Source organism: Myotis myotis, unplaced genomic scaffold, assembly GCF_014108235.1.
Source record: "Myotis myotis isolate mMyoMyo1 unplaced genomic scaffold, mMyoMyo1.p scaffold_m19_p_16, whole genome shotgun sequence".
In the NCBI taxonomy this organism is placed as follows: domain Eukaryota; kingdom Metazoa; phylum Chordata; class Mammalia; order Chiroptera; family Vespertilionidae; genus Myotis; species Myotis myotis.
In genome coordinates, this window is record NW_023416320.1 from 52,064,993 (window position 1) to 52,087,007 (window position 22,015).

At 46.8% G+C, this 22,015-nt stretch overlaps 1 protein-coding gene across 4 annotated transcripts in view; it reads right to left on the reverse strand.

The window, feature by feature from the left end:
• MMP16 (matrix metallopeptidase 16) overlaps positions 1 to 22,015 on the reverse strand; it is a 161,726-nt gene that overhangs the window by 60,364 nt on the left and 79,347 nt on the right. For 2 of the 4 annotated variants that reach the window (XM_036337503.1, XM_036337506.1), the window contains exons 2-4: positions 11,857 to 12,005; positions 6,340 to 6,462; positions 2,465 to 2,769 (exon numbers count right to left, since the gene is read on the reverse strand). In XM_036337503.1, the coding sequence (XP_036193396.1) occupies positions 2,465 to 2,769; positions 6,340 to 6,462; positions 11,857 to 12,005 (577 nt within the window). Of the gene's footprint in view, positions 1 to 2,464; positions 2,770 to 6,339; positions 6,463 to 9,251; positions 9,462 to 11,856; positions 12,006 to 22,015 lie in introns of those variants that run through there. The other 2 variants (XM_036337504.1, XM_036337505.1) reach the window with 2 other exon arrangements.

Sequence of the window (22,015 nt, forward strand, 5' to 3'; positions counted from 1 at the left end):
ATCAGAAAGCTACACCTTTACACTCCCCGGGGTCCAACAAAAGGAAGGTGGACTCGTGCCCAGTAAAGCTGGGTGACTGGGGAAGGTACCTGACTGTCCACCACACCTGGGGACAGAAGCGGTTGGCCAGTCTGGGCACAGCCACGGCAAGTGCTCCGAAATCTGGGACATGGAATCCCCTGAACAAAGGAATTCGATCTCTCGTGCTTAAAAGATCAGACAGAGGCCTAAAACCAGGACTACAGGCTTTATTGGAGGAGAAGCACCTGCCGGGCTGTCTCGCAAGGGGAGGACAGCAGCACCTGCAGGGGTGGGCACGCCTTCTGAGGGGCGGAATGGGAAGGGGTGGGGCTTAGTGTACTCGGCGCACGCTGATTGGTGGCTTAATGCATGGTCCATATAGGACAAGGCTTAGGGTATTTGGCAGGTGTGGATTGGTGGTCCAAAGTATAGTCCATATAAGGTACCTGGTTAGTCACTCAGGTCTTTCTGGGCTGCAGCGTCATACTCCGCCCACCAGTTGGGGGGAAGGGAGGATCTATGAATGCTTTTGAGGCCCTTGGGACTCTTGCTGCTGGGGGAGGGCCCTCCTGCACTCTCCCGTGTGGCCTGGGGCCATGTGGCCCCCACACAGTGGACCAATGACTGACTAGCCAGATGCTGACGGGATCCAGCTCAACCTGGAAGGGAACCTGGACACTGGTGGGACCGAAGCCCCAGCTACGCTTCCCCCGGGACTGGATGAAGAGAAACGGGACTTTGGAAGCCCAGGGATGTAATTCCACAAAAATAAAGCTTTCACCCACATCTGGTCCTCCGGTGGGGTCTCTGGAAATGTTATCCCAGCGGCACCCCAAGAGCACCACTTCCACCAATAACAGCTTCTTTATTGGAATGAAACACAATTTTCTCTGTTCAGAATTTCTGAAGAAAGTCTCTCCCCGGGAGGCGCATGCAGTTTTGACTGTCTCCGCAAAATTCTGATGGAACTGCTGTTTTCCTCAGACAGTTAGATGCAAACATTCCTTCCATTCTTTAAAATAATTTTAACAATTGAAGACATCTGAACCAGTTCATTAGCATGCCTGTGGGGTTTTGATAAAAATAAAGTAAGCCCAGTTTATTTTACACGACTAATGCATCAGGCCGGCTCCCGTTGGGGGCTGCATTGCTAGCTGCTCAGAAAGAGGTCGCACCGGCCGAAGAGCACGCGCCAGCGCCCAGGCAGGCTCCTGGGCCGGCGCCAGGGATCGGGATCAAACACAGGGCAGTCTGAGCCCGAAGTTCCTGCTTTTCATTCCGCCGTGGAGTTTCCCACCATCTGCGTCTAGTCTCCAACCAGTTCTTAACAACGAAACCATCATTTAATATTATAGCCAATACTCCTACTGACAATAATTCAAAACAATTTTGTGTAATACTAGATATTTTGGGGGTAAAACATGAATAGTTATTGCATTTTCTTTCTTTGGAATCTGATGTTATTTTAAGTTTAACTCGACCTAACCCATCCTGTAGTCCTATACAGTGTTTGACTGCTGCATGTTCTAAAAACTCATGGGCAGTATCCAGCTAATGAAACCTCATGAACTCACAACACTTGATGTGATGGCTGGGCTTCCCTCATCAGAGAGAAAGGAAGAGTGCTATGAGCTGGTGAGTTGTTATGAAAACAACGCACGCTTGTATGTTCAGCAGCACTCTCCTATGTGGGGAGAAAGAAAATATGTCATTCTTGTTTGCAGGGGCTGGAGAGAGGCTGCTTTGGAACCTTGTAATCCCAGGATCTTCAAATTCCGTGACTGTTTTTTAAACATAAAACAGAAGATGGATTGTTGTCTGGGAAGAAACCATGCTTCTTATTTCAAGTAACCGCTCCTTTTGCACTGAGGACTTTAGTTTCACATTATTTTTGCATATCCGACTAATTATAAGATTAGAAAACCAATAGATGTGTCAAAACACATTGGCGAGAAAGTGGTTTTTCATAAAAATAAAGAAGGATATAATACAAAATAATAACTTTTGTAGTTGTATTAAATTGGGAGACAAAAGGAAATGGGTAAGAGAAGAAAGGGGCAAGATTCACAGAGTAGAAAGGTGAAGATTGAAAAGAAAGTAGCAGGAAGGAGCCACACAACAAATGTCAATCAGGGTTCAGTGTCGAGTGGAAACACTGGAACGGAGTGTGGGAAGCGAGGCTGCGTAACACGCACCCAGACTTCAGTACTAAGTGACACGGCACAAAACCAGGCCTCTCATCTTCCATCGAAAGACCACACGAAAGACCACCATAACCTAGAGGCCCATACAAATTCTTATTGCAGAGGTTATGAAAACCCTCATGTGTTGTTTCATAATTTTAAAAACAAATGTAGAGTCAGCACCGTAAGCCTGAGAATTACTGGGCGTCCAGAACCAAACATAAGACAGATGTTTGCTACGGAAAGAACCACGTGCTTACCGTCGTGATTCGGATTTCCCAGTGTCCACGGCTCGTCGGAGTCAAAATGAGTGTCTCCCCCGATTCCTGGTCCCGGGAAGTAGGCATGTGCCAAAAACCCTCCCTCTCCATCGAAGGGAGAGCTGTCTCCATGGAAACCAGATGCAAAAATGATGGTTATATCCACGTCTCGCTTGCCGTTTTCTAACTCACTGTAGGGCACTTCTTCGAATGTCAGGGGAGTCACGTTCTGCCACACGTCGAAGGCACGGCGGATAGCTCTGCGTGTCTCAGGGTCCCCCACTTTCGGAGTTACGTTCTTTATACTGAAATTTAGAGAAAAGAATAAGGCGCATGGCTTCGTTCCAAATAGTCTGGCTTACAGATTTTGATCTATTCAGTGAGTAAAATAATGAATAGGAGAAATGAATTAAAATCTATGCTTCCGTAGCTAGAGCTCACTATATGGGCCGTCTGGTTCTCCGCGGCCCAGCATCCTCCACCCCCGCTGGAGTGGGAGTCCCTGCGGAGTGTGGGGCGGCAGGGCCGCCAGGACGCGCCGGGAATGGGGGAGGCACTGCCGAGGGTCAGAAGGTACTGAAAGAAAAGCCCAGCATCTTCCTGGGAGCTATGACTTCCAGGGTCAGCGCTGTGGTCGCCCGCCGTCCTAGCCAGGCCTCTGCGCACCTATGGCCACCAGTTCTGCAGACACCGTTATTTCTCAGTTTTAAAAGAAAAGGCCAATTAATTACTGTTTCTGATGTTCTATTGTTTTCTTATTATATACGTAATTTGTTCTAGCTAAAATAGGCAATCTGAGTGAAAAGCTTTTTAATACAAATATTTAGCAATTATATAAATTTAAAGAAGTAACTTGGGCATTATTTAATTAGTTTATTTGTCTTGATGCTAATAACAAAGATAAAAATTATAAAATTTTCTCAATTTGTTTTGCATTAATCAGATATTTCTCTTTTCTCAGTTCTTTTTATATTTTTCTAAATAGAGCATGAATGAAATAAATATACGTACACATATTTTATATTGTTGTAGTATAAGTTTGTATCATTTTTGTGGAAAGCAATGAGTAACTTCCACAAGAAGCATAAATAAATCTCAGACTCCTTCAACCAACAATCTTACAGCCACGAATCCATGAAATCTCACTAAGGAACTATCTTAATATATGAAGGAGGATAGAATATCCAAGTTAATATTTATTGCAATGCAATAATAAAAGAAGTGGGATCTAAATGATTTATGATAATGGAGTGATAGTTCAATGATGGCATCTCCATTGAGTGTCGTAATATATACAGAACTTAAAATTAGTTTTGTTTTTAAGGCACTTGGCAACATGGAAAAAGAGTTGAGATATATTTCCCAGTGGGAAAATTATACGCAGACTATATTTTAACCCTATTGTAACAATGTCCAGATGGTACATATTCTTATAGATCAAGAAAATGAGGAAGGAAACCACATGGAAAAGAGTAGGAGAGATGACAAGCGAAGACCAAGGTGGGGACAGTTGGGCCTGGGCCAGTTCAAGGAACAGCAACACGCAGCCTGGCCAGCAGGGGGCGGTGTCGGGCCAGGGGCCAGAAGGGGCAGCATGAAGACAAGGCAGGGCTATGGGCCTGGCTTTTGCTCCAGATGAGAGGGGAACACCTGGAGCGTGGAGCTGGTGAGCAGAGGAGTGACACTGACTACAGGTTAAACCAACAGCTGCGGTCACCACGGGGAAACAGCAGATTCACGGGCAGTAAGAGTGGAGCAGGGACACCATGGGGGCTTTGGGCCGGGACCAGTGAGGACACTGGGAAATGCTTGGATGTGGACAGACTGTGTGGACACAACTGCCAAGATGCACTAATGGTCAGACACGGGCTGTGAGAGAGAATTAGTGCCAAGAAAGTCGCCGTACTGTCCACCTGAGCCAACGGATGGTGTCGTGAAAGGCTCGTGCCCTCAGGGAGAGAGGGGTGCAGCATTTCCTTGTGAGTTTATCTCATTTACTTATTCTTTTGCTTTAGGCCCCATTCTGTGTGATGTCATAAACTCCATTTAGAAGGGGGCCTCCGACACCGGCTTACCCCGGGGTCTCCTGTGTGAGGGCTGAGGAGGCACATGGTTCATGCTGAAACTCCGACTTTTCTCCAAGTTTGTTTTCCTAGTGGTCTGTCATTCCTTCCCACACTATGGGCCGCAGAAGTCCCCATGCTTAGGCAAGTGTTCTTGCGACACACTCTCTGAAAGCATGCAGACCGTGGGGGCCCTGCTTCCTGCCGCACTGCCTGTGAACATGCTATCCCCGCGATGACCCGATCGTGTACTTAACCTGCAGTCCAGTGTCACTTCTCTGGACAAGAGACAGAGCTGGAAGCAGGCTTCTTCAGAACTTCTCTATTGTAGTGATGAGAAACAATAAAAAGAACAACACAATTAGACAATGACAGACATGATGGTGAGGGCTGAGGAGGCCGGTGAGTACATGATGAGGATGATTTCAATGACAACAGGAGCCACATGTGCCTAGCACTGAGTTCCCAGGGGGGAAAGGGACAGGTAGCAGCCTTGTGGTGTACAGGACGATGATCCAACCAACTGAGCCACATGGCTAGGACAACACTAAAATAATTTTAAAGAGCATCATTGATATGTAACAGAAAATGGAAATGTATAAAATGTTCATTAAAAGCATAGAAGGCAGAAAAAGGGAAGACAAAAGAACACCACAAAGAACAACAGCAATAGGCAGCAGAGAGTTATAAATACAGCAGATACTAATTCAACTATATCAATAATCGCTTGAAAATGAATGGTCACTACACACCAAGGAAAAGAGAGAGAGGGGATTAAGAAGCTAACAGCAATGACGTGCTGCCAATGGGAGACCAACCTTAACTATACAGACATTGTAAGATTAAAAGTACAGGGATGAGCACACACCACACTATACTGATCAGAATAAAACTGTAGCAACTACATTAATTGCAGACAGAGCTGGCTGCAGAGCAAGGAACATCACCAGGGAGAAAGAGCTTGTTGTGTAATGATAAAGGTGTCAGATTTTCACGAAGACATAGCAGAATGTAATGTTTATGTGCCAAGCCACAGAACAACCAAGCACATGAGGCAAAAGCGGGCAGAATTGCAGGAACATAGCTAGACGACTGCACTGTCTCAGTTGGAGCCTGGACCGGCCCTGCCTCAGTAGCTGGCAGCCCTGCAGACGGGAAACAGAGGTGGGCACGGGGAACGGACCCCTCAGTCAGCTCACTCATCGTGGTCAGCCTCACTGACACTTCATCTGTCAGAAGACCCGACAGACCCCTCACCAGAGGAGACGTAAAGCTGGCCAGCAAGTACATGAAGAGCGCATGTCATTAGGAGCTGCACGCTGAAACAACGAGGACCCACTGCACACCTGCTAGACTGTCACAGGAGGGCCCACAGCACCCAGCACCCTCCTCACAGCACTCTCCAGGCGGCTTCCTGCAAAGGCACTGCATGTGACCAGGCTTTACTGTCACACGGACATTGAAAGTCCTCAGCTATTCAAAGACATTGTGTTTAAGTGGCAATTACCTGTGCGGTCACTTAGGGTCTTTTAGATTGTGAACTCTAGTGGAAGAACGCCATGTGTCCGGGTAGGCGGCGATGGCCCCTCAGAACACAGGTGTGCCTTCGGGGCGCTGGGAGGTGCAGTTCACTGCAGTGCCACGGGGGCCCCCAAAGGGCAAGCCGCTCTCTTTCTCTAACCTGGCTTTCCGTTCCTTGCGTGAACATTGTACCACAACAGGTCACCCTGTAGTCAGCGTGTGTAGGTGTCAAGAGACATCTAACTGAGCAGCAGTGACACGTGGAGACGGAACGTGGCCCGGTGCTCCTACCTGTAGGTGATGTGCTTGTGCTGCCACTTCTGGCCCGTGAGCGCGTATCGCTTCCGGCGGACGCTGAACCTGGAGCCGCCTCTGGTCTGGTCAGGCACCCCACACCGGGGCCTCTTCATCCAGCTGCAAGAAGCAGGCCTCCGTTAGTGAGCAGCCTCATCGCTAACCTCAAAGGACACCAGCGGGAAGCCGTCTACGGTGGGATGAGGAGACCGGAAACCAAAGCAGAAACCCGCCCACTTTCTTGCGGTTTGAATCTAAATAGAAAGCACATTATTTTTCCTGAATGATCAAGATTCACTAGCTTACATCACAGAGCTTTTAGATATTTTTCTCTCTCTAATTTATTCTGAGCCAGTGGTAGACTGTCTGAAAATGAGACTTTGAAAAGAAATTCTCAGGAAGGTCTCCTCCAGCTCTAACATTCAACAATGTTAAAATCTGTGACGTGGCCTTAAATTCCAGCAGCTAAGAGGGTGTGCCTTGCACACAGAGAACTTGCTGAATAGCATTTGCCTTCCCACCTTTTCTTCTTTTCACTTTCATTATCCTAATTCCGAAGCAAGAGCCATCCGATAACCACATTCCATGCTTAAGTAATGTTTTCTCCTGAATATGAGGTTAGCACCACAGAAGTAAGGTTTACGTGTTTATATTAAGAAAATGAAATGCTGCTTTTGGTTATAAACTTTGAACATTTCACAGGTGCAGGCGTCTGCAATCCTGGAGACGCGCTGACTACTGCTGTTTTCTACGTGGTCTTGCTTCTTCTCCAAACAGAATGGTTTTCCTGCTGCTGGGACGTTTTCTGTAGTGACTCATAAAGGGCTCTCCTGCTCATGACCCCATTTAATGTAACGATTACAAAGCTGGGGCAGACTCTATGGTCCTACCGGCTGCGGAAAGCGGAGATCAGGAAAGAATCAAAGAGAAAGAGGGCTCCGGGTGTGGACAGCAGCGTGGGGCTGCGAGTGGGGTGCCTGGCGGTGGAAGAGGGCACAGAGAGGATCAACGTGATGGGAAAAATAAAGCAAAATAAAAAGAATCCACTTTTGCTGTATTTCACCAAAAACTTAACAGTGTCTATACTCTTGAAAGGGACGAAGCTCCTGTGGAGAAGACTGTCAGCGATGTCCGTTTGTGGGAATAAATGACATGGTTTGCATGTGACGTGGATAAATCAGCTTTTACAAACAGAAACACGCTGCCTGCAGCAGTGAAACCACGACTTGCTTTTCCAGGCAGTGGGCGGTCCCCTGCCCTGGGCCCGGCAGGAACATGGCCGTGGCATGGCTGACCTGCTGGGCCCGGCAGGAACGGGGCCGTGGCATAGCTGACCTGACGGCCCCATCGAGGTGACAGCTGCTTCAGAGAACCACCCGTGTATTTATCCAAGTCTCCAGATCCAAGGAGATGTCCTGAAAGCACTCATTCCGCAGGCTGTCGGCCTCAAAACTGGCTGAGCTGACTGAGCAGAGGCTGGGCCCGATCCTACAGTCACCCCGGCATCCCAGGACTCTGAGGGTCCCCTGGCCTGACGCACCAGGCGGGCTCTGCAGGCCCCCCTGGTGGGACCCCTGGCATAAAACCACATCCAGTGATGAGGAACCTGAAGAGCCATTCCTCTTCATTACACATGCAAGACCGCGATCTGAACCCAGACGCCAACACCAGGCATTACTGGTGGGCTGAGGATGAGGGAAGCGGTTTTAATATATGGGTGTTTTGTTAATCACATCAACAAAATTATAATACTCCTCAGGCAAGTACTTATCCTTACCTATTTACTGAAATAATAAATAATACCAAGTTATTAAAGATGCACAAATGTACTTAATGCAGAATGCATGTGGTCACATATTTAGCTAAGGAAAATATTTAAGGAAATGCTCTAAGTGGAGAAATAATTTTGAAATGAGTAGTGGATAAAATTTGACAAAATGGAATTAGTTGTTATCAGAATCAAATGTATGTTCAATGAAAATATATTCTCTAAAATTACATTAATAATCCACAAAATTAAAAGGCGAAGTTGGTAACTGAAAGCGATTTCATTGTGTTGCCCTCGCTTCCATTTAGGCTGCGCACACGCGAGGGAGCTCCTCCGAGCAGCCCGCTCCCCAGAGCAGGCCTCGCCACACAGGTCCCGGGGTTAATCGGAACCTCTGTTAACTCCTTAGAGATTTCATTGGCTTTTGCATATAATTTTGTCTTATGTTCCAAGTGTTTATTCACTTATTTACTCACCCTGATCCATTCATCCTACAATATTTCTGAGCATTTATAACACGCTGAGAGAAGCAAGGCCAGAAGCCCTCGCTGAGTTCACACGCCGTCAGCCAGACATGCCTGATAAACAAGGCTTCCGACACGGCTGACTCGTCTCCATCGAGGCACCTGCCGTGTGTTGTTTTACATGTAGTAAACACACGAGTGTTGTTCCTTCCCCAAACTTGCACCAACTGCTCTGATGCCTAATCTCAGCCCAAATCAGAGCACCCCCAATGCCTGGGCCGGAAGGCCTTGCAGGTCCCACTGCCCTGCTCTGCCCCCCCATCCAGGAACCACAGCGCAGCCTCTGCTGCCGCCCACCCCCCAGGTGCCTCTCCCCTCCGCTGCGCCGGCCTCCTCCTCCTGACTGCACTCCCCAGGCACAGACCGTCCTCCTCCTGTTCGGCCATGGAACACCCTGTAGAAGGACTTGGACACAGGCCTCCTTAGCTGGGTCTCTGGCCCTCCGCTTCCCCAGGCCACGCAGGCCCACAGCCCAGCCTCCCTCTGCGTAGTGCAGTGGCCCGTGCCAGGATCACCGTCCCCGCCCTGTTCCCACTGAGAACCCCCACACCCTCACATGCAGCTCCCTCAGGCAGAGCTGCCGCCTGACGCAGCAGGGCTGTTCTGTGGGTTCCGACCTGCACGTCTGTCTGGCCTGGCATCGGGCTAGGGAGCCTGTGGGCCCGGCCCAGGGCCACCTGTGCCAGGGCCACCCCTGCGTCGCTGCAGTGAGGCGGGGGCTCAGGAGCCCAGTCGGCAGCCTCTGCACGTGCTGACCTGCCCATTGTCCAGCAGGTTCCCGCGGACTTCGTCGTCCTCCCAGCTCTGCGCCTTCAACAGAAGCTGCCTGGGCGGACACCGCACAGGCACGCTTACGGGCTAGACTAGCTCATCAGGCAGATGCTGACATGCAAGCATGAAGCTCGGGCAGGCCTGATCTGGCACCAACAGAAACTTCACGCAAAGAAGCCTTAGTGAGGGTTGGTCAGGCTGAGAATATTCCACCTTAACTTCGCCAGTACTGACACCCACACACTGTGGCACGGAGCTATCAGTGGGCATTGTTTATTGAAATATGTAAAACCCCACCAATATGGTCAAAGGGCATTCTGACAGGAACCGTCTCTGTGGTAAATTGGTCTCCGGGATTTTACGGGACTGCAACATTTAAAACACTTTTCAGGGAGGGCGGGGGTAAGGGGAAGAGATCAACCAAAGGACTTGTATGCGTGCATATACGCCAAACCAATGGACATGGACAACAGGGGGATGAGAGCATGAGTGGGAGGGGGGGAGGTTGGGGGTTCATGGGGGGGATGAGGACACACTTGTAATACCTTAACCAATAAAGAAATTAAAGATAAAAAAAAAACAAAAAAAACCACACTTTTCATTCCGGAGCAGGCAGGCTTCCTCACACGTTTTTAAAGTGGGTGAGAGGCCCCGTCGGTGAGTGCAGGGCTAGTGCCTGATCCTCTCAGTGTGCTCACGGCCACTGGGGGGCTCTGGCGGCCACAGCCATTTCTAGGCCAACATGAAGTTATTGTGCAACCAAATGCTAGCTGCCCCCAAATACCATTTTGATAAATCCTGTGAATACCCGTGACAAGGGCACAGACTCTGCTTGCCAGAGTGAACCCCGTGGTCTCCCTTAAGGTGACAAACATCCCAGGAAAGAAACAGGCGCTGACGGGGGTGTGTGGGGGGCAGCAGGGGAGTCACCTTGAATGTGATATCCCACCAAACTGCAATGCAAACACTCTGACACATAAAAGATAAACTAAAATTTAAAAATGTCTCCTATTAACATTGTAAAATCATATTACACTCATGTTCATTATTGCCGTGCCATGTCTTTCTCTCCTTTTCTTCATAACATAAATGGTTCCATTTATTAAGGAACTTAAGAGAGCTTCCGCCCCAAAATTAGCTAAGAAACCCATTATTTGAAAGAACTGTTGACATATATGACAATGAGCTCATTTTCATATATGTATTTATTACTATCTTTCCAACCCCAATGCTGATTAATATAAAAGCAATATAGAACCCATTTAAGGTAACACCTTCATCTGTGGCGTGAAAATGGTTCCTTTCTTCAGCACGACGCAGAGGTGACCACAGCTGGAAGCACTGCTTTTAAGTGCCCAAGAATTACAGTCTGAATGTACTAACGTCTGCCTGCCGGAGGAGAGCGGAATTATTTAACTTAAAAACAACTGATCTTGCCAAGAGTCTAAAATTAGATAAAAGTGTATAGCTACTCAGAGTGAATCCTAAGACATTTCAGCGGAGAGGAGAGATTTCAGGCCTACAGTTGCAGTCCACAGTGTATGCCCTCTGACTGTCCCCGCAACCTGGTGCCGCTGTGGCGTGGGTGGTTTCTTTACCGGAAAAGACGGAGAGAAAAGTGCGCCCATCTCCCCCTGTGGGCGTTGATGGGTGACGACCACAGGGTGTGATGAGGGAGATTTACTTTGTGCCAAGAGCTCGAAACACCCAGGGGCTCCAGGAGGGAATGAGCCTCTCCCTCTGCTCTCCAGAAGCCATACCGCCTCCACGCTGCTGGGACCTGCAGGCACCGTGACCGCCGGGCCCCTCGCAAAGAGCTGAGGTCCATGAGCTGCCTCTGCCTCCTCCAGAGGAAACGCCCGTGGAGATGGCTGCTGAGGGGCTGCGTGAGCGAATGACTGAGGCCTCAATCAGTGAGATGACAAACACTATTCAAGAGAAGCAACTGAAGGCAGAGACTTTTCCAGGGAAAACCCTCCTTGATTAACTGGTCGGGGCAATTTTCCCTTGTGGACTGTCAGGAAGCTGAAGACTGGCTCTGCCCTCTCCCCCAGGGGCCCTGGTTTGGACAGTTGTCCATCTCCCTTGGGGTCAGAGTTCTAATTTGGCCAATTTCAAGTGGCCGCTGGGCCACGACTCAGCAGGGAGCAGATGTGCCGTGTGCCCTCCCAGCCGGACGCCCGCCAACAGGTCGCAGACACCCCTCTTGTCCTGGCTGCAGCAGGGCCCGCTCTGACTCCCACTCCCGGGCACAGTGTCGTTCCTATTTTGAAAACGTGTCTCTGACATCAGCTGAGCAAATTTGACCTCTCACAGGAATGAGCTTAAACAGGCTCAATTCCAAAGGCAAGTTCCCAAACGAGCGACCCCATTGGAGGTCGCCGGGTCATTCAGGTTTTCAGGAGACATGGTCTGGCTCAGGGGCCCCGAGAATGTGCGCGTGTGACTTACTCGATGGTGTTCCTGTCCACCTTGCCCGTCATGTTGATGCCGTAGAACTGCTGCATGGCCGCGAGGGCCGACTGCATGGCCTCGGCCGAGCGCAGCACCGCCAGCCGCGGCTCCGTCGGGGGCAGGTAGCCGTACTTCTGCAGCCACACCTGCAAGACAAGCAGCTCCTTTGGGATCAACGTCACCACCAGCAAGGATTTCAGGGTAACGTGTACGTCCGCGTGGACCTCTAAACGTCATTTCCTTCACAAAGGCATCTGTTATTTAAGGGATTTACCTCTTTTCAACTATTTAAGTGCTTTTATGCCTTCTTAACATATAGTCTGTACTTAAATGTAATCTCAGTGGTGGTTACAGGTATTTCTAATACACCTACAAACGTTAACTGAAAAAAAAAGATGATTCATTTGTTGCATTCAGACTGTTTGTAAGGCATGGTAGTAAATACTGGCTAAAATCATAAATAAGATTATTCCTGCCTTCTGGGAATTCCACCTCTCACATAAAGGATGGCATGTTTCCACGCTCTGCCCCCGGGGCACCCGCTGGCAGGAGAGGTGAACGGGCAGCTGCCCCCGAAACTGCCTGCTTCCCGAGCACCGGGCCTGAGATGCGCTGGGATGAGCTGTGTCCACACAGGGAGGCCACGGGGTGCAGTCCCCACACTCTGGGGACAAAAGGTCTACCACTGCTGCTGGCTGTCTTCGAGGACCGGTAACTGTTTCTCATGCAGGGAATGTTCTTTCATGTGTAAGGAGAGTCCCTTCAATCCAACTTTCCGAAACAATCAGCCGATCTGAAGGAGGTCTGCCCTCCCTCTGAGGACCTCATGGGGTTTATTCCTCTTTGCCAGGTAGGAGCCACCTGGGAGTCCCTGGGGGAGAGATGGCAGCGTGCGCTCCATCCTCGTGGGGACTACAGCAGCAAGTCAGGGTCCTTTAAGGCTGGAATTTTAAAAGCCAGCGTTTCAGGGGGAGGGGGATCATCAGCAGAGAGCGGATGCTTCCTGGTTTTAGGTTCTAGGATTTGTTTCAAACGCACAGCCCTATGTTCAGGGCACATCCCATGGTGCGGTCGCTCCCTCAGGTGTCCCCAGGCCTCTCGGGTTTCTGGAAGTGCAGCAGCAGCCTGTGGGCCTGAGAGGTGGGTAGAGAGCCCAGGGCACAGCCAGCAGGTGCTGTGGATGCAGGCGCCACCCTCCACAATCCGCCCCCCCCCCCCCACGAGGTCACTGGTCCTGTAATGATGGTCCCAGGAAGCCCCAGCTTCCCGAAGCCTGACCCTCTTCCATGTGGGCCTTGCAACCAGCACACAGGGAGTGCCCCTCTCGGGGAACATGAACAGCCGTGTGGAAGTTGATTCCACTCAAGGAAACTGATACTAGACATGTCAACGTCTTCACATGTGAAACAGCTATGAGGTGGAATATTTTGTGATATTTTCAAGAAAATGATCCCCGAAAGTGCAAAACTATAAGCACAACTTGAAAATAAAACATTTATTCCAAAGGCATGAAGGTTTATAGCGGAAACTGCACCCAGGGAACTCACCCACTAGACCAGTTCCTCATGTTGTGGTGACCCCCAATTTCACTGTTACAAATTGAACATAATTAAAGCATAGTGATTAATCACAAAAACAATATGTAATTATATATGTGTTTTCCGTTGGTCTTAGGCGACCCCTGTGAAAAGGTCGTTCGACCCCCAAAGGGGTCGCAACCCACAGGTTGAGAGCCGCTGCACTAGACAGTGACGACACAATGACACTTGTCTCACCTACACACTCTCAGTTACCTGTCAAAGGTGTGTGGTCTGAACAGATGCCATTATTTCTGAATGAAGGCAGTGTATTATTTACTAGGAAACTCACTCAACCCCGCCTGCCATGCAACTTCCCCAAATCAGAACACTCCAGCTTGATTTTAGTAGTACACATGCACTAATATCCTGAATTTGAACTCTTTTATTTGCAACACTTTGTTTGCTGGAGAGCTGACTTGTTGCTAGGCTACTTGTGGGTGCCAAGCTACTGGCAACAACATTTATGAGTCAAGAGAAAACCATTAATAATAAATCCTGTGATTTATGTACAACTAGAAAGACCATAAAATGTATAAGTTTTAAGCACATAATCAGAAAATAACATGTTCTAAAAAGTATTAGATTTATACCTTAGCCTTTAAAACAAATGAATTAGAATAATAAAAAATGAATTTGTGGAATATGATGAACAGCATAAACTGATAAATAAAAATAGATCCAGAGACATAGAAGCATCAAAAGACTGTCAAACCTCAGAGGGAAGGCAGGGGAGGATGGAAGGGGCAAGGGGATGTGGGTAAGGGATCAACTAAAGAACGTGTATGCATATAAGCATAACCAAGGGACACAGACAATAGGGAGGTTGAAGGCCTGGGTTGGGGGGTGGGAATGGGCTGGGAGAGGACAATGGGGGATAAAGGGGATATATGTAAAACTTTCAAAAATAAATAATTTTAAAAAGAACTGTGATTTTCTTAAAGTTCTCTTTTATGTCATTTAGCATGAAAAGCTGTTTTTCCATATGAGTGAGAAGTGAGCAATTCTTTTCAATTGTAAAATATCAAGTAAGCTATGAGACCCACCATTTTATGGTGAAAGTTTGTTTCATGGCCAACAAACAGATCAATGTCATTAAGATTATGGGTCATCTTGAGTTGACCATTCTTAATGTCACTGTTATTTGTTAATCAAGACACCTTCTCTAACATCAAGAATCGACACAGAACAGACTGGAGGTTGCCGGAGGGGGGGGGGGGGGGGCTTGGGGCTGCATAAAAGAAGGTGAAGGGATTAAGAAGCACAAAATGGCAGTTAAGGCCAAGCACAGGGTGGGGCGTGTGATCCGTATAACATGGATGTCAGGTAGGCCTGGGGATGCCGGGAAGACGGCAAAGCATATGATCACCTACCGCTACGCTGCACACCTGAAACCAACATGAAATAACACTGCACGTAAACTGTGCTTGAAATAAATAAATAAACGGCAAGAGAGCACTAAGACAATGGCCGGGAGTTGAAACTGTAACACACCTTCCACAAGACAGTGGAGACTCCCACATGACTGCCATGGCGTCAGGTTAAAGTGTGAAACCAGCAACCTTTCTTATTGGAGCTAAATCTTCCACCGACAACCTTACTCTAGGTCAGTGGTTGTCAACCTTCCTAACGCCGCGACCCTTTAATACAGTTCCTCATGTTGTGGTGACCCCCAATTTCATTGTTACAAATTGAACATAATTAAAGCATAGTGATTAATCACAAAAACAGTACGTAATTATATATGTGTTTTCCGATGGTCTTAGGTGACCCCTGTGAAAGGGTCGTTCAACCCCCCAAGGGGTTGTGACCCACAGGTTGAGAACCGCTGCTCTAGGTCAATGTGAGAAAGCAACAATCCCACCTACAGTGACTTGCAGTATGAATTGGACCACGGTGCTTCTTTGCACACATAGTACTCAATATGGAGACTGCAGATGGAAACAGACACTTGCTTCACAGTCTTTCATTCGCCAAGGGGGACCTTCTCTTGGGCTTGCTTGTGTCTTATACTCCATCATTGCACCTGCTGAGATCCCAGAATTCTGAGAGTCTGACAGAGAAAAGATCTGGACCAAATACCCCTAAACAATATGATGTTCATGCTCCTGAGAAGATAAAGTTGGTCAACAAGGTGACATAAAACCAGCCAGACACAAGCTGGAGGTACACCCACTGTCACTGGAAGGAAACCACTGTGGCTGCAGGCACAGTGCTTCATCCAGACTGACTCTCAGTGGCCAGTGAGTGAAGGTCAGGTACACACACTGGTCTGCAGTCATCACAGAAGAACAGGAAACTCTGGGGTCAGAACCTCATTCTATTTCTATGGAATAAAAACCTCTGGCTGCATAAGCATAGCACAGTACGCAGCCGCCACACTTCATCATCTACCGCAGTGAGCCAGAGGCAGCTTGGGAAATTGCAAAGAGGACGACTTTTCCTTCTCTCTCTTTTTTAAATTTAGTTTTTATTGTTGACAGTATTACAGATGTCCCCCATCACCCCCCCCAACTTTGTCCCCTCTACCTAGCATCCTTTACTACTAAATTGCACTTATAATATCTTATTGATAAAACAATAAATTAAATCTACAAACTAATATTTGAAGGCAACCTCCCGCCTTTAAAGACTCTACCATGGACATCCATCCACACACATGGTTATTTGAAATATATCCCAGTTTTCAGCATTGTTTTAAAATATTGCTTCTCTGGGACAATTGGAGATAACAAATTTGCCTCCTGAGATTGTTTGTCCCTTTGGTATTTTTTTCAAAGTTCTCAAAATAAACATAGTGGGTAGCTGAGGAATAATTTCCTCTCATGTGCATTTGGGAAAAATGACATTAAATTTGTAGGGCTCATGGGAGGATTGAGAATATATAAATGCACGACCATAATTCTTGCTCAGTACATCATGTGTTGTGCTCATAACTTCTCTGAGTTCTTGAAGTGGTTTCTGATTGAGTTAGGATCTGTCCTTGGAATGAGGCAAGACTGAAAATGCAGGTGAGGCCTGAGTGGCCAGAGTTGCAAGGAAAGACAAAACATGGAGGGTGAAGAATCACCTACTTCTTGGAAATTCTCCAAGTGCCAAAACAAAAAGGGGAAGCATGAGAAATCTGGCAAATTGTTTGGTTTTGGTTTCTTTGCTTTGTTTTGCTCACTGGATGGACATGTGCATTTGAGGGCAATGAAAACAAATTAAGAGGAAAACAATTTCCTTCAGCACAACTTGACTCCTTTTACTGTCCAGACTTAGCTTATCTCATCTTCACTGAACAACCACCTACAAAACCTCAACTGCAGCAGCAAAATCTAACCTTGAATTTCACCCTGCATGACACATTCAGATACCTTATAGACAAAACACATCTCCTGCACTTAGTTATCATTCAAACGCAGGAATCAATGGGAGAGAGGGCAAGAAGACATAGCATGTAACAAAAAGATGACACTTAAATACGAAATTCTGGACTGACAGATACTGCCTTCATTAGATCACAGTATTGCAACAGTGGGGATTGTAACCCACCCACCATTCTTTTGATACTGTTTTTGTGAATGCTGACTCTGCTTCATATGTAACTTGAAGATAAACAACATATTTGTATAAGAATCCTAGGAACTAACTTCAAAAGAAACAGACTGCAACCTTAGTCATCTCAGCTCTGGAAGATTTGCTGTCCTTCAACCAAAGAACCAAGATGACATAAAACCAGGATGACAAAGACCAGGATGATGCACACCAGACCATCACTTGACCAGTTTCAATATCCTTTTCAATTAGACTATGCTGGTCTGCAAATAGAGAACTTTCAACCCTTTCCCCTCGATTACTGCTATCCCTCTCCCTCCTTTTAAAATCTCTGCCTGGAGAGAAACTAAGATGGTGGCATAGATAAACACCAGGAAATTGCTGCCTCCCACAACAACTTCAAAAATACAACAAAAAGACAAAACGGACATCATCCAGAACTACAGGAAGGCTGGCTGAGTGGAAATTCTACAACTAGAAGGAAAGAAAAGCACACTGAGAGCCAGAGGAGCTGCGGAAGTAAAGTGCAGAGGTACCATGGCTCGCGCACGCAGAAAGGGGCTGGCACCTGAGGACGCGGCTGTCTTTCTGAATCAGGAGGGAGTCACAAGCTCCCGACTGCTCTGAACTCTGATTCCGGGGACCCAGGACTCATAAGGGGAGAAACTGGACTGTCTGGCAGCGGGCAGAACTCAGAACTTGAGGGCGGCTTTCCCTCAGAGGTGCTTGCAGCAATTACCGGGACACTGAGACGTGGGGCCCCTTAGGGCAGGGCTGAAAATCCGCCATAGCTGCTTGCTCCGCCCTTTGATTCCCTGAGACCTCGCCCCACCCAGGCTGTGGCAGAGGCTTTTGCATATGAATGCCCCAGCCCTTTGCAACCTGAAAATTACCTAACAAACTGCAGCTGGGCCAGACAGACCCAGAACTTCCAAGAGAAGGCCCAAGGCCCCACAGCGGCTTGCATTGCTTCACAGCTGGGCCTCATCAGGGCACCTCCAAACTCCAAAAAAGGAAGTTCTCTTCTTAGCTCCTGCTGGGTAGCCTCAGGCAGCAGCTAAATTAGCACCTCCTTAGATCCAAGAGCCAGTGTACCCAGTGGTCAGAGGGGGACCATCCAGATTACAACTCCTCAGATCCATAAGGGACACACTCAGGGTGCAGACTCAGTGAGCACCAAAGCCCCACTGAAGCAAGTCTTGCCTCAGAAGGGTGTCTTCAGCACAGAAGTTCTCCCATTGCAGACACAGCTGATTCTCACTGCCAATTGGCCTGGAGGTCAATCCCTCCCAGTGATCCTACAACAATCAAGGCATAACTACAATAAGACTGTGCACAAAGCCCACAAGGGGGTACACCAAGAGTGTCTACCTCAGGTAACTGGGGAGGCTGAGCCACTGGGCCCTACAGGACACCTAGCACACAAAACCACTCTACCAACACAGGGAAGCATAAAAAATGCAGAGACAAAGAAATAGGTCACAAATGACAGAAATGGAGGAAAGCAAATGACTGGATATAGAGTTCAAGGCCACGTTTATAAGGTTTTTCAAGAATTTTATGGAAACCGCCGATAAATTTAGTGAGACCCTGGAGGATATGAAAAAAGACCAACTAGAAATTAAGCATACGCTGACTGAAATAAAGAATAATATACAGAGATCCAACAGCAGACAAGAGGATCCCAAGAATCAAGTCAAAGATTTGAAATACGAAGAAACAAAAAATACCCAACCGAAAAAGAAAAAAGAAAAAAGATTCCAAAAATATGAAGATAGTGTAAGGAGCCTCTGGGACAACTTCAAGCGTACCAACATCAGAATTATAGGGGTACCAGAAGAAGAGAGAGGGCAAGATATTGAAAACCTATTTGAAGAAATAATGACAGAAAACTTCCCCTACCTGGTCAAAGAAATAAACTTACAAGTCCAGGAAGCACAGAGAACCCCAAACAAAAGGAACCCAAAGAGGACCACACCAAGATACATCATAATTAAAATGCCAAGAGCAAAAGACAAAGAGAGAATCTTAAAAGCAGCAAGAGAAAGACAGTCAGTTACCTACAAGGGAGTACCCATATGACTGTCAGCTGATTTCTCAACAGAAACCATGCAAGCCAGAAGAGAGTGGCAAGAAATATTCAAAGTGATGAATGCCAAGAACCTACAACCAAGATTACTTTATCCAGCAAAGCTATCATTCAGAATAGACGGTCAGATAAAGAGCTTCACAGATAAGAAAAAGCTAAAGGAGTTCATCACCACCAAACCAGCATTATATGAAATGCTGAAAGGTATTCTTTAAGAAGAGGAAGAAGAAAAAGGAACTCTTACCATTTGCCACAGCATGGATGGAACTGGAGAGCGGATAAATACCACATGATCTCACTCATTTGCGGAATATAATGAACAACATAAACTGATGAATAAGGACTGATCCAGAGATGGAGAGGCATTGATTGGACTGTCGGGCCTTGGAGGGAAAGTAGGGGAGGGTGGGGGTAAGGGGGAAAGATCAACCAAAGGACTTATATGCAAGCATATAGGCCTAACCAATGGACATGGACAACGGGGGGTGAGGGCATGAGCCGGGGGGGGGGGGGGGGGCGGGTAGAGGGTAACGTGGGGATAAGGACACATATGTAATATCTTAATCAATAAAAAATATATTAAAAAAATAATAAAATAAAATCTCTGCCTGCACTGAGATGTTGAGACTGGCTTTGGGAGGATAGTACACCATCTTTTCAGGCAGCTGGCCCTTGAATAAACCACTTTTCTTCTTGCTGGTGAGAAAGGAAAGCACAAGTTTGGCTTTCACTGTGACAGGCAACTGAACCTGTTTCAGTTATAGTAAATGCAGACTAGTAGGCACCCAGGGCTTCAGTAAATCCATTCAGAAAGAATGTCTTTATCACTAATATTTCATGTAGCCATATTGTGAAAGTCTGTATTAATTCACTCAGCAATCCACACTCACATATTAATTAATTAATTAATTAATTAATTAATGGGTTAATGTCCTGGAAGATGGTTATCAACAAAAGCAAGGAGTCCCTTGACTAATGGCAATGCAAGCAGAGAATGTTTAGAATATATATTCTTATTTAGTCTCTCAGGCCAATATCAAGGGCCAGAGAAGTCAGTTTTCCTCCCATGGCTGAACCTAGTAAGTTTATCAATGCCTTAAGATAAAATAAGCTACACCGTCCTTTACAAGGGCGAGTCCCAATGCAGACCCCACAGCACATAGAGAAAACATCCTAAAATGATGTTCAGACATCTTTCTAAAAGAAATGATCATATGATTACAGTAATGAATTTATTAGGGTAGAAATATATGCATTTTAGAAATTATAGACATTTTTTGGTAGAATCTTTAGGGTTTTTCTATATACAGTATCATGTCATCTGCAAATAATGACAGTTTTACTTCTTTCTTTCCAATGTGTTTGCCTTTTATTTCTTCTTGCTGTGGCTAGGACTTCTAGCACTATGGTGAGTAAGAGTGGTGAAAGTGGGCATCCCTGTCTTGTTCCCGATCTTAAGGGAAATGGTTCTAGTTTTTGCCCATTGAGATGATGACATTATTGGAGGAAGAGAAAAGGGAGGAGGGTTTGTAATTTATTTCATCTGGAAAACTACTTTGCAGAACATGGTGCCTCTTTGTGACTGAGCCAGTGACTCAGGTCGAATTCATTTCCAGAAATGTGTGGTGTGGCCAATGTACAGCTCATGTACCCAGGGACCACATGACCCAAAAGAGAGGGCTCGGCATGGAGGAAACGGGCAAAATTCCTCTGTACGGCACCGATTCAGTGACAGTTACTTCCATTTACATATTTACATAGTTACATATTTTCTATTATTTGGGGACAAGATTTTAAAAAATCATTGACTTCATGTGAAATTTTAACATGTTTACTAAAAAATGTTTAAATCTATAATAATTAGTATTCTGATATAATTAACTTTCTTGATGAAATGCAACTAAAAGAATGCATTTCAATAGCTAAGTTCTCAATGTCATAAAGTTATTTTCCATTTTTCAGTATAAATTTTCTAAACATATTTGTTAAATTCTGTTCTTAAATTAACAACTAAAAATAAATCACCCTCTATTTTGTTGCAGCACCAGCAAAGTTAGTAAAAGCTTAAGGACTTTTCCCCTGAAGTACAATATAGTGACTAGTTATAAAGAATGGCAGAATTTAGGTCCTAAATTTTCTAGTTTAAAAGTGGCTATAAATATAAATTATAACTACCCATTAACCAAAACATTAAGCTGATGTGGGAGTAGTCATTCAGAATGGGTGAAATTGAACATTCATAGGCTAAGCTGATGAGGCAGAAATTAGCTTTTCTGTTCATTCAAAAAGTAAATGGCTCTAGCTCACCACCTCATCCCACCATGAATGAGTCAGGGTATGACACTGCAAATAGAGAGCAATTCCATTAGAATTTTAATGTGTATTCAAATGGCTTCTTAAATGACATGTGACAGTGGGAAAACAAGAAGTAGCTCTCTGAACATGCCACTGATCAGGAACCCCTGCCATGCGCAAGGATGTGGCAAAAAGGAAGAGCTGGCATGATCAGAAGGGCCCTGTTTCTCACCTTCACACGGGAGTCTCTATTTGGGCAGGAAGGAAGAGGCTAGGGGACAATGGCAGGGACAGGCTCACAGCCGCGCCTGCTGCAGCCTGTGCTTTCCTACAAGGTACACGTTTGAGCCTAAGTCGGGAGGGGATCCATGTACCATGCTGCGCGGTGGGGGCAGAGCGCGCCTCACCCACACCCACCCCCACCCCGAGGAGGGACCGCACTGAGGCTCAGAGCAGAGCTGCATCGCGTCCTTGTGATGCGGGCACAGGATTCGGGGGTTCCCATCCTCTGCAGCCACACGTCCTGGCACTAGACTGCCCACAACGTGGGGAGTAAAGCTCACTTTTATCCACGCGCAGGTGGCTCCAGGGCCCTCGCTTGGACAGACTTCATGTCTCACCGTGTCCTGTGGGAGGAGGGAGGGTCCCAGGGCAG